General features: G+C 68.5%; 3 protein-coding genes across 10 annotated transcripts; 1 reads left to right on the top strand and 2 right to left on the bottom strand.

Annotated features, from left to right (window-relative positions):
• The first annotated feature begins 2,078 nt into the window (after positions 1-2,078).
• Positions 2,079-5,447, top strand: DRC12 (dynein regulatory complex subunit 12 homolog). Of its 3 annotated transcripts, XM_048063586.2 has the most exons (6): positions 2,079-2,532; positions 3,111-3,176; positions 3,401-3,520; positions 4,076-4,168; positions 4,553-4,683; positions 4,763-5,447. In XM_048063586.2, exons 1-6 carry the CDS (start codon positions 2,466-2,468, stop codon positions 4,889-4,891), a joined length of 606 nt encoding a protein of 201 aa, XP_047919543.2. In that variant the 5' UTR covers positions 2,079-2,465; the 3' UTR covers positions 4,892-5,447. The 3 variants fall into 3 exon arrangements, with proteins under 3 accessions (XP_047919543.2, XP_066837159.1, XP_047919542.2); XM_066981058.1 differs by lacking the exon at positions 4,553-4,683; XM_048063585.2 differs by having other exon boundaries at positions 4,553-5,447.
• NHERF4 (NHERF family PDZ scaffold protein 4) lies at positions 5,019-9,117 on the bottom strand. 4 transcript variants are annotated; one of them, XM_048063582.2, is made up of 10 exons: positions 8,981-9,117; positions 8,033-8,060; positions 7,719-7,783; positions 7,327-7,538; positions 7,032-7,218; positions 6,810-6,946; positions 6,489-6,693; positions 6,165-6,361; positions 5,848-6,018; positions 5,455-5,638 (listed from the first exon to the last, which is right to left on the bottom strand). In XM_048063582.2, the coding sequence occupies exons 1-10, from the start codon at positions 9,021-9,023 to the stop codon at positions 5,594-5,596; spliced, it is 1,290 nt and encodes a 429-aa protein (XP_047919539.1). In that variant the 5' UTR covers positions 9,024-9,117; the 3' UTR covers positions 5,455-5,593. The 4 variants fall into 4 exon arrangements, with proteins under 4 accessions (XP_047919538.1, XP_066837157.1, XP_047919539.1 ...); XM_066981057.1 differs by lacking the exon at positions 8,981-9,117 and adding an exon at positions 8,501-8,809; XM_048063581.2 differs by having other exon boundaries at positions 5,019-6,018.
• NLRX1 (NLR family member X1) lies at positions 8,910-14,499 on the bottom strand. 3 transcript variants are annotated; one of them, XM_066981051.1, is made up of 9 exons: positions 14,398-14,499; positions 13,916-13,997; positions 13,639-13,699; positions 13,306-13,403; positions 12,569-13,185; positions 10,723-12,131; positions 9,894-9,980; positions 9,539-9,790; positions 8,910-9,402 (listed from the first exon to the last, which is right to left on the bottom strand). In XM_066981051.1, exons 2-9 carry the CDS (start codon positions 13,992-13,994, stop codon positions 9,084-9,086), a joined length of 2,922 nt encoding a protein of 973 aa, XP_066837152.1. In that variant the 5' UTR covers positions 13,995-13,997; positions 14,398-14,499; the 3' UTR covers positions 8,910-9,083. The 3 variants fall into 3 exon arrangements, with proteins under 3 accessions (XP_066837152.1, XP_066837153.1, XP_066837154.1); XM_066981052.1 differs by having other exon boundaries at positions 14,388-14,498; XM_066981053.1 differs by having other exon boundaries at positions 13,916-13,999; positions 14,404-14,463.
• Positions 14,500-14,613: the final 114 nt, after the last annotated feature.

The raw sequence follows: 14,613 nt of genomic DNA, 5'->3' as shown, positions 1-14,613 counted from the left end.
CTGCCCCGCCCTCCGCCCAAGTGCCGCCCTCCGCGCGAGCCACGCCCTCGACCCCTCGGCCACGCCCTCCGCCGAGCGCCCATTGGTCGTTCCACCCCCCCGCCCGCCTCGCCCCGCCCACTCGGCCGGGGAGGAGACGGCGGCTATTGGTCAGCGCCCGCGCACCGTTGCCCCCTCCCGCCGGCTGCGCGCAGGCGCACGGGGAGCGGAGGGAGGCGCGGCGGCCATGTTTAGTGAGGGCGGGAGGGGGGCGCGGGCCGGGCGGGGCGGCGTCGCCATGGCAACGGTTCTCGCTGACAGCGGGCCGGCCTGCGGGCCTGCTGGGGCCAGGCCGCGCTGGTTTCCGTGTCTTGCAAAACAGAATTATTTCCCCTTTCTGAGGGCCAGCTTCCCTTTTCTCCACATGAAGACGCGCAGAAATCGGGAAGCGGGCGGCCGCGTTGCGGCAGGAGCTGCAACAGACCCTGCTCCTCGCCCCACAGTCACCCCCTCCCACCCAGCCGTGTTGTGCTCCTGTTCCAATTCCAACAATAAAAGCTCTTCCCGCAGCCTGCTCCTCGCCTCAGGGGGTGTCCCGGGGTGGGAGCGGGGCAGGGAGGCCGTGAGACCGCCCCTGAGCTGGCAGCAGCCCCTCGGAAGCTGTCGCCGCGCCGCCTTGGGATCCGCTTTTTGGCCGCCCTTGCCCAGGCAGAACGCGGCTTTTGCGGAAACCAGCCGGGGCTGGGACAAACAGGGGAAAGAAACGGGGAAAGAAAACACAAAAACAGCAAATGCTGCGGTGTGGCCAACGTCATGTGTCGAGCACAAGCACCCAGGGACAGGGGCTGCAGGCTGGAGGCAAACCCCACAGCGGAGCTCGCTGTCTGCACCCCCTGCTGCACCCAGGCACAGGGATCCCCCGGGGGCTCCGGGTGTGCAAACCCCCCAAAAAAGAAAAAAAAACACTGTCCTGGCACACCCCCTGCCGCAGCAGGGACGAGCCACGCTCCGCCGGTGCTGCTCAGCCCCTGCCGTGGCCGCAGGGCTCTGTGCTCAGGCTGTGCTGTCCCTCGCCTCCCACCCCAGCCCCAGCTGCCCACACACGCCGTACCCCATCCTCCTTGTGCCACCGGGCTGCTCCGCACCACCCTGGCTTCAGCAGCTTCTTTCCACCCCAGTTCTGCCCCGGACCAGGGCTGTCCGTCCGCTGCTGGCTCGTGATGAGCTCCTGCATGGAGCTGCGGCATCGGATGAGCAGGACGGCGGCATCCAGCACCAGACGCAGCGAAGTAACCCCGTATAAATCGCTTATAAAACTCCCCGTCTTGATTTTACAGCCTTTGGTAGAACTTGGTAAATATTTCTGGGACAGGCAGCTCCTTGTCTGGCTTTAATTACCTGGGCAAATTTTCCTAAGGATTATATTGACCTCAAATATGTCAACGTTTATTGAGGCCGTGTTCCTGAGGCTTTTCCCATTAGATGCTAATGGCTTCTGGCTAATAGTCAAGCCGGATTGACCACCGGAGGGTGCCCTGGCCAGCTCCAGGATACCACAAGTACCCGGGGAGAGGGCTGGGGAGGGTTACACCAGCTTAGTGGAGCCAAGCATAAAAATCACCGTGGCCCCAATCCAAAGAGATCAGGGAGCGTGCTTGAGCAATTGCGCTCCTGCCTATCATCGGCTTCTCTGGGCGTGATTCACGCCAAGCCGCGGCTGTATTTACGTGCAGGACCTCAAGCAAAGGTTGCTTTCCTTGGGGACTGTCTCCTCCCTGCGGAAGGAGGAGCTGGGCACCCTTTGGGACTGCCCTGGCGGCAGCAGGGGATGCGGTGTCCTCGCCCAGAGCCGCCAGCTCCCGCCGCCCTGCCCACGCAGCGGGGTCTGCATCCTGCGGAAGAAAGCACCTACACACTCCTAGCTGTTTGGGGTTAATCGTGTCCCGAGCAGAAACGGCGGCCTGAAATCCCCTCCCTTCCTTCCTCTCCTCTTTTTTATAAAGAGGGTCAAAATCCAGCCGCGGTCCCCAGGGCAGAGCTCGCGGCAGCGAGCGGCAGGGTGTGCCGGAGGGGAGAGCCAGGGCAGGAAGGGAGGAAGGCGCTGGGCTCGCCTCGGGCTGCGACCTGGGAGCGTCGCCCTCCCTGCCCCATCCCCACGGAGCCACCAGGCTGCCGTGGGACCAGGGCTGTGGGATGCATTTGGGACGGGGGCCAGCCGAGCCGCTGGGAGCCGCGGCCAAACCCAACCGGCTCGGTGCCGGGAGCGGGGACGGCCTCGGACCACCCCGGCGCTGCTCTGGGTGCGTGTGGCCCACGCCTGTGTCACGGGGGAGAAACGCTCGGCTGCTGCGAGGCGGAGGCAGGCGCGGGGCCAGGCGACAACCTGCCCTGGCTGCGGACACAGTTGCTACAACAGCAGGGGCTGGCTTCAAGGCGGCTGCTGCGCCTTCGGGGAGCCAGGTCCGTGCTAGCGGCGCTGCCGGAGGATGCCTCCGAAGAGCAAAGGGAAGGGGAAAAGAGGAGTGAAGCAGCAGAAAAAGAGCAGCGCAGCGGGTGAGTCTGGGGTCTTGCCTGCCTCAAGTCACCAGGGATGTAACCCTCCAGTCCCGCCTCTGCTGCTCCCGATATGCTGATGAGAAAGAGGAGGCAGCAGGGTCCCCAGGGCACTGCGCAGCATCCTGCGCCCCGCTGCACCCTCCGGCCCAGCGGGACCTGGTTTGGGAGGTTGAAACTGCCAGGCCCCAGCTTCTACAGACCTCTGAGAGCGGAAGAACACGTGGAGCGGGGTTTGGGAAGGGTCCCCAAACCTCTGTGTGCCAAGGACCCTGGCTGCTGCCCCGGCTCCACCGTGAAATGCCAGCCCTCGGTCCCGCATGAGCGTGCATCTCTCCAGGGAAGCCGCTTCAAGTAAAACCGGCTGCACCCTGCCTCCGTGTCTGCACGAACGCAGCCCTGGCGCCAGCCTTTCAGCTGGAGGTGTGCCCCAGCCAAGCTTTCCCGGGGGGCGAGCATCCTGAGGCTGGCTGCCCCTGGGCCACCTGAGCCACGCGCGAGCCCTCGGTGTCCCTGGGCCGAGCCCCACCGGCGGGCTGCTCCTGACTCCCTCTCTTCTTTCTCCCCTCTGGCTGCAGAAAGCCAAGCTGAAGCGACGTCCAAGAGAGCGGCACCAGAGGCTGACAGCCTCGGAGAGCACCGGGGTAAGGGCTGGAGGAGCCAGGGGCTGGGGCAAGCTTGGGAGCAGAAAAAGGGTTGGAAAAACTGGGTGCTGGACATGGCACTGAGCAGGGCACCCGGTGCACGGAGCCCCGCGGCTCCCCGTGCTTGCACGCTGCTCCGTGGCTGCTCCAGGGGTCGGATCCCCGTGGGTCACCCCCCGGCGGGCACACAGACCCCACGGCAGCCCCGTGCCTCTGCCCCGCAGCTCCCTGGAGGGACACGGCCCGGTGGGCGAGGGCGGACAGCGAGGGGCTCCGGCGGAGGCTGCGGGAGCTGGAGCGGGCGCTGGAGCAGGCACGGGACGACAAGAGAGACATGCACGAAGGTGAGGGAGAGGCGGGAGGGGGCAGACACAGGGACCCACACCTTGGGATGCCACCGAGCTTACCCCGCCTCTCCCTTTGGCCCGTTCTGCTCGGCCCCACGCCACCCTGGTGCTGGCCAGCCCCGCTCCCACCCCTACCGCCAGCGTGCGGAGGCTGCGGCCGCGCACCCAGCTGCAGAGCAGAGCACAGGGGAGACTCCCCGGGCTGCAGCAGCCATGGCCGTGCCGCTTCCTTCAGTGCTCGAGCAGGAGCTGAGCTGAGCAGAGGTGAAAAACCTCAGCCAGAGGTTTGCGGTCTTCGCCACATGCAAAACTCCGTGCTCGTTTTCGCTCTCCCACGCTGGGCGGAGAGGCTGAGCGTTCCCCCGACAGGGCTCCCTCCTCCCCGGCCGGACACGGAGAGGGGGCACGGCCACTGCGGGTGCACCAGCCTGCAAGGGAAATCCTCAAATCCCACCTTGCCGGAGCCCCCCCAGCCGCAGGGGCTGGGTTCCCAGCTCGGGGACCTCCTGCCTGTCCCTCCTATCGTCCCCTTCTCCTCTCCGTGGCTCCCAGAAATGAGCCGGCAGTACCGGGAGCTGCAGAGGCAGACGGCAGCCCACAGCCAGCGCCTGGAGGCGAAGGTGAACAGCCTGCAGGAGCAGCTCGGTACGGCCCCGGCACGCTCCCCCCTTGCTGCTGGGATGGGGACGGGTTAATTCCAGGGCACCAAAGCACATTTTGGGGGGAGAAGCGGGAGATGGGAGCCACTCGCCCTGTGCTGTCTGCCCAGCAGGAGCTGAAGGCAAAGCCTGACCCTGCTCCCAGCACATCCCCGAGCTTGGGAGGTGCTGACTGCAGAGGGGACGCTGCGATCCCACCCCGTCCCCAAACCCTGTGCCGCCCCATCCCCAACCCCTGTGCCCAGGAGCCCAGGAGCAGGGACAGCTCGGGCAGGGGCTGTGCCACACTGCCCGCTCCGTCCCACACCATTCGTGCAGTGCCAGCCTCCTGCACCCACGTGCTCAGTGTCCCCTGTCCCCAACCCCGCAGCCACCAGGCTCCAGGAGAGCCAGCAGAGCCACCAGGCTGCCACCACGGCCCTGGCAGAGCGGGACAGGACCATCACCCAGCTGCAGGGCAGGATGAGCGCCATGGAGAGGGAGTATGAGCAGATCCTCCACGTGAGCGGGGACATTTTCGGGGTGGCTCCCCCTGGCAGCACCGTTCCCCCCCCCCCCTCACCGTCCTTTCTCCCACCAGGCCAGCCTGGACCTGGTGCTGGCCAAGCTGGCAGGGGCCAGGCAGCACTGGGAGGAGCAGGGCACGGCCATCGCGCTGCAGCACAAGCAGCGCCTGCAGGAGTTCGGCCTCAACCCCCTGGAGATGTAGCGCCCTGGGCACCCCCAGGAGGGGGTCATCAGCACGTGGAGGGTCCCCCAGCTCCACCTCCACCGCCGCACCAGCTGGGTGACGGGTCCTGAGCGCCAGAGCCTCCGTTACACCACCCACGTGAACGGCGGAGTGGATTCGCGTCCTTTAATCCCACCCCAAAAGGGTGACGCAGGAACGGTGCCCTGCTGGGGGCAGATCCCACCCGGAGTTCGCAGAGGGCAGGAGCACAAGGAGATGTCCGTGCGGGGGCAGACCCCAGCCCGGCTCAGAGCTGGGGGGGTTCCTCCAGTGCCCCGCGGCCTCCGCTGCTCCTTCTCCCCTTCGCCCGAGGGCCAGCCCCGGGCTGAGCCGAGCTCCAGGCTCCCCATCGCCCCGGGTCATGGCGTGAAGGGCAGTGCCTTGGCTCTCCCGGGGGCAATCCAGAGCCTGGAGCTGGGCGAGGGCTCGAGTGCCGCGTCCCTAAACACTCCCGGAGGCATCGGGGCCGGCAAAGGCGCAGCTCTGCCTTCAGGTTGCCACTAATAAAAGCCCGGGGCCAGCCTCGGGCAGCGGAGGCGAGTCCGTGCGAGGTGCGGTGCTGGCAGCCCCGTCCCTGGCGCAGAGGCGCAGCGTTGGCCATCCCGAGCAGCTCCTCTGCTCTGCGGGGGCAGCAGCAGCCTGGACCTGGTGGGGCCACGGAGGCTGGGTGCTCCCGGGCCACTAAAACGCCTCGCGCAGCCGCCTCTGCTCCTCCTTGCGCGGGCTCTGCGGGGACACGGCGGGGACAAGAGGGCAGCACACGTCCACCCACCCCGCCACACTCCGCGGGTGGGTTCGGGGGGATCTTTCTGCTCGGCCCCCGTGGCCAAGGGGCCGCGCAGCCCCTTCCCACCAGCCCCGCGGTGCCAGGGAAGGGCCAGGAGAAGCGGGGCAGGAGGATGCCAGCCTGGGAGCAGCGCGGCGAGGCGGGTTACCTGCGTGATGGTTATGCTGTTGGCAGCAGCCACCAGCCAGGAGCCGGGTCCCTTTGGTCCCACGTCAACGTGGCAGAGCCCAGGGGAGCCGTGGGGAGAGGGCAGGGAGGGCGTGCAGGAGCCCGAGGCAGGGTCGCCGTCCTCGAGGAACAGCAGAGGGGACAGCCCCACCTGGAAGAGCCCCACAGGTTAGTTGTGCGGCTCGTGGAGCTCCACGGCAAGCCAGGAGCCCTGCAGGGCCCTCACCACGCAGGTCTGGGGCTGAGATCCGCCCCGTCACCCAGCCCCGCAGCACCCCAGGGGTCCCCGAACCGTACCGAGCGGTAGAACTCGTCGCTAGCGGGGTCGATGACCAGCAGCGTCACCCGGTCCTCGTGGGCGCGGATCCTGAGCACCGTCTCCTGGTGGTCCAGCCCCTCGATGCTCTCGCCGTTCACCGCCAGCACGCGGTCCCCTTCCTTCATCCCCGCCTGCTCGGCCGGCAGCCCGGCATCCACCTCCCACAGGAACTGGCCTGCCGCGGCAGGGACAGGGCAGGGAAGATGCTCACGGAGCCCGACGCTGCCAGACCCCCAAATGCAGCTGGGAGCAGCCCCCAGAACGGGCACGGGGCTCGCCGCTATCCCCAGATCTCCCCTCACCTATAGCCCCCGCGCCGTAGTCGTCCTCCTTGAGCAGGAACCCGTAGCCGCCGGGGCCCTTCGCCATGCGCAGCTCGCGAGCTCTGTAGGGCAGCCAGGAGGTGTCTGCCGAGGCGGCCGGGGCCTGCAGCCCCCGCAGGCGGTAAAACTCCTCCACGGCGCTGGATGCCACCAGCAGCGTCATCTTGCTGCCGCTCTGCTTCAGCTGGAGGAGAACCACGGGGTGCTCGGCACCACGGGACGCTCGGCACCACGGGACGCTCGGCACCACGGCCGGCCCCGGCCCCGGTCCTGCACCCATCGTGGGAGGGCAGCACGCACCTTTCGGGCGAGCTGGGAGCGCGAGCAGCTCCTCACGCTGGCCCCGTTCAGCTCCAGCAGCCAGGAGCCCGTTGGGACCCCCGCTCGGTCCGCCGGGCCGTCCTGCCGCACCGAGAGCTGGAACATGCCCTTGGTGCCTGCGCGAGGGGAAGGAGCGGGATGGGGCGAGCGGGGCGATGCCACGGGCGGGTTTCCATCCCCGTCCCCGTCCCCGTCCCCTACCTTCCGGCCCCGACACGCTGAAGCCGAAGCCGCTTTTGTCCCTCTTGACGTGGCAGAGGCGCGGGCGGACGTCAGCGGGCAGCAGCTGGGCCAGGTCCCGGCCCAGGGCTTTGGCCGCTTCGTAGGAGTCGCCGTCCAGCACCGCCAGCAGCACCTGGTTCCCGCTGGCCTTGATCTTCTGCACCACCTGGACGGGGCCAGGATTTGACCCCGGAAAACGGGACCTCTCCGGCAGGGTCGGGGGGCAGCGGGGTCCCGCACCCTCTGCGCCCCCCCCGGGACGCTCGGGGCTTACCCGCTGGTGGTCCAGGTGGTCCACGAAGTGCCCGTTGACCTGCAGGAGCCGGTCCCCGTCCTGCAGCCCCCTGCGCTGGGCCAGCCCCCCCAGCTCCACCTGCCGCACGACGTGGCCCTGGCTGCCCAGCTCCTCGTGGAGGCAGAAGCCGAAGGTCTCCGCGCTGCCCTTGCTCAGGAGGTAGAAGCGGGGCTCCCCCGCAGCCTCGCCATCTGCGAGGGGGGCACGGACCGTGAGCGGGGGCCGCAGGGATGCTCTGTGGGACGGGGACCCCCTCCCCGTAGCCACGGGGGGGTCTCCATTCCCCTCTGCCACACGCGCCCTGGGGTGCCCCCAGGTGCCCGGCCCCAACGCTGATGGGGGAACCCGCAGGAGAGGGGGGGGGTATTTACCCGTGTCCTCAGCCAGCGACAAGGCGGGGTTGTCGATCCCATCTTTGGGGTTAAATTCAAATTTTCTGAAATGACAAAGGGCGGGAGAGGCCACGTTAGCGCAGCCCCGTCGCCTTCCCCTGCCCTCCCCAGCCCTGCCACCATGGGAGCCTGCCGGGACCACAGCTCCAGCACCGTGGGGCTGCCCCTATCTCTCCCATGCTGACAGCTCAGGGAAAAACCCTCCTAGGACCAGGACCCACGTCCCACACCGCCTCAGCACGGCCCCGTTACGGGGCCACGAGCCCCCCGGCCGGGGGGAGCTCAGCACTTACATGATGGACGTCCTGTCACCCTCGAGCCCTGCAGGGGGAGAGGAGAGGTGAGCGCAGGAGGCAGCGAGCTGGGGGCAGACCCGCAGCACTCGGGGCTTGTTCGTGCAGGGGCCGAGCGTGCCGCGCCGGGGCAAGCGGGCTTGCAGAGTCTGTGCAGCCCCCCTGGGACTTTTGGGTGGGGGTGAGGAGGGTAACAAGACGCCCAGAATTGATGGAAACCTCCCCCCCCGCACACCTCCCCAAAAGAAAACCTCCCCACCTCTTCCAGCACAAGGACCCCCCCCAAACCCCTGGAGAGGGGATTCCTGCCAAGCCCACCCCCCCCAAAAAAAGCCCAGCTGCGTTTTCCTGGCTGCCTGCAGCTCCTTCCCGGCGCCTCCCCGGGCTCCGACGCTGCCCTGCAGGGCCTGGGATGTGCACGTGGGGCAGGGGCTGCGCGGGACGAAGCCCCGCTGCCCCGGCACGTACCTTTCATTTGCTTCATGGCTGCAGCGAATGCGAGGGGGATCAAGGTACAGGGTGAAGTGGCAGCGAGGCCAGCGTCCCCGCCTCTCCCAAGACGCCCCAGGTTTAATGGTTAAACAGCCCCGACGTCTCCCCTGCCCTCCCAGCCCCGGGGCACCGCTGGCCCTCGCCCAGCAGGGCTGGGAGCCGGGACCAGCACCCCGAGGGGCTCGGGGACAGCCCCCGGGCGTCCCAGCTTCCAGCCGCCCCCTGGGGCAGCCCACGGCGGGGAAGAGCGAGACCAGGAAACAAAGCGGAGCGCTTTAATGCCACCGAGGATTTCACAAGCAAGCTGGAGTCCTGCCCCTGCCGCGGCTCGTCTCCAGGCCGGCAGGGGCTGGGACTCTCCAAGCCCAGAAGAAGAAGTCCCGTTTGTTCCTGGGCTCCGGGCGGTTCTCCCATATTTTCAGCCTTGCCCGCGGATCAGGGCTGAGCCCCACGTACCCAGCGCCTTGGACAGCCTCAGCAGCACCCGACCGCTGGGCATCTCCCCCGGGACAGGGGCACGGGCACCCCTGCAGCGTCTCCTCCCTGCCTGGACAGCAGCTCACAGGGTCCCCTGCTGGAGCTTCCCCAGCATCCTTTTGACCTCGCTCTCCACCCGCAGGAACTTGGCTTTCCTCCAGGGGTTGGCCGTCTGTCTCCGGCTGCTCTCCAGGTCCTGCAGGAGGAGGGCGAGGTGCTGGCGAACCCGCTCGCGGTCCCAGAAGGGCAGGTTCCTGTGCACGGTGTTGAGGATGCTGGACCAGTAGTCGGAGACGTCGGTGCCCGCCGTGAGGAAGACGAGCGCCCTGACGCCGTCCCGGTCCATGCGCAGGCTGTGCAGCGCCCGCTTGCCCTCCTCGCTGATGTCGTTGAAGTACAAACTGCGGGTCGGGAGGAGACAAGGAGACGTTGGGGGCCAGGATACGCGGGCAGAGAGGGGTTCCAGCCCCTGCTCGCCGCCACCGGGAGGGACATCGGGTGGGGAGCATCGCCCGCGAGCGGGCGGGCTGAACTCACTGCACTTTGTCCAGCGTGGCGTGCTTCTTGGCCACCTCCACCACGCGCAGGGCGGCCGCGTCCGTCAGGGCGTTGTAGCCCAGGTTGAGCTCCTGCAGCTGCTGGTTGTCGGCCAGGCGCCCGGCGATCTCCTCCACGCCCCGGTCCCCCAGCGCGGCGTGCAGCAGGGACAGGCGGCTCAGCGAGCGGTTCCCCGCCAGCGCCTCGGCCAGGTGCCGTGCCCCCCGCTCGCCCACCGGGTTGTTGGACAGCCTGGGAGGACACGGGGTCAGGGAGCTGCCGAGGCTGGGAAGGGGGTCCCGGAGCGGGGTGGGCAGCCGGGAGGGTTTGGGGCGGGGACGGGGGCAGCACTCACCGCAGGTCGCTCACCGCGCACTGGTCGTGCAGCAGCAGGGCGCGCAGCTCCTCGCAGGCGTCGGGGCCCAGGCTGTTGAGCTGCAGGCTGGTGCAGAGCAAAACGCGGCGGGTGGCAGGGCCGAAACGCCACCTGGGGGGGGGGCGTTCACCCCATCCTCCCCATCACCACCCCACCTGGGCTCCCCAGCCGAGGACCCTTGAGGTTTCCTCCCCAAAAAGGAGCACACGGCAGCCCCCCCAGCGCGGGGGCAGTGTCAGCCGACAGAGCCAGCGCCGGCAGGAGCGAGGGGAGGGGAGGGGGACCCAAGCCCTGCCGGGGGGGGCTGAGGGTCTCAGGGGGGAGCAGGACCCCACCAAGCCCTCCCCAAGCTCCAGAGGCAGGAAGCGGCGCCCAGCCCCGCTGCACAGCCGCGTCCATCTCTGCGAGCGCTGCTCGCCACCCCCTGGGCGACGGGAAGACTGCAGTGCCACAAACGGACTGCGACGGACCCCGGGGCCCCCCCCCGGGGCTCCGCATCCCCCGCCTGGACCCAGCGGGGCGAGCTGCGGGGCGACGCCGGGTGGCACCGAGCAACGGGATGGAGCCCGCGGGCACCGGGCGCTGATCGCAGCCCCACGGGAGGCTGCGGAGGGACTGCGGGTCCCGGCATGCAGCGCCCGAGCCGGGCTGCACACGGAGCGGTGCACGACGGGCGCTGTAGTCCTCGGGGACCGCTCTGAGGACAGACAAAGCGTTCCTGCCCTTCCCTGCCCGCTCCGTGCCCCGGCAGAGGCGAGGGGAGCCCAGCCCTTGAGCGCTGCCCAGGGGAAGCAGAAGAGGTACTCACTGGAGGACTTTGCACCGCAACAGGACGGGGAAGAGGGTCCTCAAGCTGCCGGCGTCCAGGTTGCAGGAGGTGAGGTTGAGCTCGTCCACCTCGTGGCACGCCGTGCCCATGACGGACGCCAGCACGGAGCACTTGAGCGGGGTCAGCTTGACGGACGAGAGGTTGACGGTCCGGAGGGAGCGGACGGCCTCGGCCGTGAAGCGCTCGTTCTGGAACTCGTGCAGGAAGAAGAGGTAGTCCATCAGCTCCGAGGGGGGCAGCCCCTTGCGGCTGTTCCTGATGACGGTCTTCTTCATGGCCTCGGCGATCTCGAAGGCCGCCAGGTTCTTGATGGAGCAGCCCAGCTGCTCCAGGATGGCGCGGTTGCGGCGGGACAGCAGCCCCCCCATGAAGATGGGGAAGAGCTCGAAGACCTCGTCGTCGGGGGCCTCGTCGGGGTGCCGCATGGGGCCCTCCACGCCCAGGATGCTGGAGTTGATCTGGTCCAAGACGTCGTCGTTGTAGTAGTCCTCCTCTTTGAAGAGCTCCTCCGCCATGGTGCGAGCGATCGTGTCCCGGTCCTTGCCGCTCAGCCGCGAGAAGAAGCGGGGGAAGATTTTGAGCAGGTTGAAGAGCACGGGCAGGAAGCGCAGGGGGAGCACCTTGGAGACGATGCCCAGAACCACGGCGGCGTCCTCGCTCACCTTCCCGATGAGCTCCGACAGCTCCTTGCCCACCTTCTGCGCCAGGGTCTTCTTCTCGCCCAGCACCACGTAGAGGGCGGCCAGGTACTCCTGCATGGCGGGGATGGTGAAGACGAAGGTGTGCTCCTTGCCCGGCTGCACGCACGGCGTGAGGAAGAAGCGGAAGACGTCGCTGCGGAAGACCTCCAGGAGGTTGAGCTCGCTTTCGGTCTTCATCTCCACCTCGAAGCACTGCCGCAGGTCCTCCTCCGAGAAGCAGGTCTTGCGGGACATCACCCCCTCGTGGGCCAGCTTGCCCACCGTCTTGGCCACGTACTTCATCATGGAGATGTCGGTGGGGTCGGTGCTGTCCAGCACCTCCCCGCTGAAGTTGAGCCGCAGGAAGCTGGTGTAGATGCCGGTCAGGGTCTGGCTGGGCGGCACCGTCCGGGTGAAGTAGAGGAAATGCAGCGTGGTGCACACCAGCCAGCAGTACGAGGGCAAGAAGCAGGCGGCGGCGATCTGGTTCTGGTGCTCCAGGTTCCTCGACAGCATCTCCACCAGGTTATCCTGCTCGCCCGAGCCCTCGCCGTCCCCTCCGCCGCAGCCGGGCTGGCTGAGGCGCATCTGGAAGTAGAGCTTCTGCAGGTTGGTGTCGGAGAAGCCGCAGATCTCGGCGTAGCGCCCCACGTACTTGCCAGGGATGCGGCGCACGGCGGACGGGCGCGTGGTGACGATGATGCTGGCCTGGAAGTGGAGGGCCGGGTGAGCTGGGAGGTGTTCCCTCTTAGCCAAGCTCAGCAGGACCCCAAGCCTCTGACCAGGAGCACCCAAGGGTTTGAGAAGCTGCCGCCCTAAGCGTGCTGGTTCAAAGCTTGCCCAGGCAAAGCGCACAGAAGAGCTTTCCCCATCCCCTCCTAGACATAAATTAAATCTGGAAGGGCACAGCCCAGCAGGCGGGCTCCCAGCTGCCGCCTTCTTCGTCTCACCAGGCCTCCCCAAAGACCCCCCAGAGACAAATCAGCATGAAGCCACCTCAGGGAGTCCCTCCAGGGACGGAGGCTGCCCGTTGACTCACAGCCAAGCTGAACAAGGAGCAATGCACACGAGAGCCAAGCCTGAAGCATCCCCGGGCTCTCCCCCAGCCTTCCTGCAGCACGGAGGAGCTGGAGGGGGACACTGACCTCTGGCAGGAGGTACTTTCGCAGCAGGTTGACCACGATGGCAGAGGGAGCTATGGGCTCGCCGGGGTCGCAGCACAGCTCCGTGCCAGCCAGCCGAAAATCCAAGTTGAGGCGCTCCAGGCCGTTGAGGATGAAAAGCACCTTGAGGTTGGAAGCGCCCAGAATGGGCGCCACGTCCCGGAGGTGCTGGTACTTCTTGGTGACGAGGCGCCGCAGGGAGATGGGGACGCGGCTGTGGGACAGGTCCTCGCAGGAGAAGGGGATGACCAGCTCGAAGCGGGGCAGGAGACCGTGGCACCAGTCCACCACCATCTTCTTGATGAGGGTGCTCTTCCCCGTGCCCACGGTGCCGTACAGCACCACGTTCTTCACCTGCCGCCCGCAGGCATCCACGTCGAAGAGGTTCTGGAGGCTAATGACCTGCCTGGAGGACCGCTGGAGCTGGTGCTGGATGGTCAGCTCGGGAGAGGGCTTCAGGATCTGCTCCAGGGAGCTCTCCCGGATCACCGGGTCCACGTGGACCGCGTCCAGCGAGAAGGAAGGGCCGAACTGCCTCTCCTCGTTGGGCTGGTTGCTGAACCACGCAGCCAGGCTCTTCTGGTGCTTCTTGATGGCATCTGGGGAGAGAAAGGCGTTGGCAAGAGGAGGGCTTCTCGCTAGCAGGGACCACGCACAGCCCTGGAGGGCAGCAGCTCTGCAGGACCCCCCCGTCCTCCTCCACGAGGCCGCACGCTCACCAGAAGAGGCCACGGTCCTCAGGTGGTCCAGGCCGTGGCGGGAGGAGCCGCGCTGGGCTGGCGGCCCCTGGGAGCCTCCTTGGTGGCGAACACAGCTCCTGGGGCAGGAGGAGAGCGTCGGGAGGAGGGCAGGGGCTGGCAGCCCCGAGGGGCAGCGCGGGCAGGTGACGAGGGAGGGACGAGGAACCCAGGGACCCCACGGGGCTGGGGCGAGGCGGAGAGGCTGGGCTGAACTGGGAAGGGGGCAGGGGGGCGGTTTCCAGGTGGGGGCAAAGCAGCGTGTGCCTGGGGAGCCCCGATCCTCTGGGGGCACCCAGCTGCGTGCTGCTGTACCTGGGCAGGGAGCCGCTGTCCCCGCTGAGGATCTTCCCGCGGAAGGAGCCGCCGGCAGCACCTGCGGGGACACAACGTGCTTGAGGGGTCACGGACAGCGTCCCCCAGCCCCACGGGGCTCCCGGCACCCCGCTCACCGCCTTGGCACCCCGCGGCGGTGCCCCACGGACACCCCGCTGTGTGGCCGGGGTGGGCGTCCAGGGGGGGGTGGAACGAGGTGACCCCAGGAGCGGGACGGATTCGGGGTCCCAGCCCCAGAGGCGCAGCACGGGCTCACCTGGCAGCGAAGCAGCTCGCAGGTACGGCCCCAGCCGGGCCCAGGGCAGGCAGCGCCGTCCCTGCACGGCCCGGGACATCCTCTGCGGGAAGAGAAGGGTCAGGCAGCGAGGTGAGGTGGGTGCTGGGCACGGCAGCCCCCCCCCCCGGGCCCCCTCCTGCCACCTCCCGGCCCTGCAGCCGGCAGTCACTCGCCCGGGCTCAGCCCTAACAGCGTGGCAACACCCGGGGGGGGGCAAAAATGTTGGAAAAAAAGGGGAAAGGAGGGGGGGGGGGGGGCTTCCTCCTGCCGGACCCCCCCGCTGGGCTTTTCAGAGCTTTCCCATTAAAACCCCAAAAAGCCCCGCTCCCGCTGCCCGTCCCCAGCCGCGGACAAGAGGCTCGGCAGCCCCCCCGAAACTCCAAATCCAACCCCGGGACCCCCCCCCCCCCCCCCCCCCCCTCGCTCCCGCAGCACCCCAAGGACCCCGCACCCGCTGTCACCTCCCTCGGGGCTCCCCCCGGGACCCCCCCCCCGACGGCTGCCCCGGCTCGGGAAGGGCTCGGCGGAGGGCGCCGGGGACTTCCTGCGGCCCGGCCCCCTCCCGGCCCGCCCCGTTCCGCCCCGTGTCCCCCCCCCCGGCCCGCCCCTGTCCCCGCCCGGCCGCCGGGAGCAGCGCCGGGGGGAGCGCGCCCCCGCCCGGAGCCGGGATGCGTCGG

Source organism: Anser cygnoides, chromosome 21 (assembly GCF_040182565.1).
Source record: "Anser cygnoides isolate HZ-2024a breed goose chromosome 21, Taihu_goose_T2T_genome, whole genome shotgun sequence".
Taxonomy (NCBI): domain Eukaryota; kingdom Metazoa; phylum Chordata; class Aves; order Anseriformes; family Anatidae; genus Anser; species Anser cygnoides.
The sequence above is the reverse complement of the archived record's forward strand: the minus strand, read 5'-3'. Positions and strand labels throughout refer to the sequence as shown.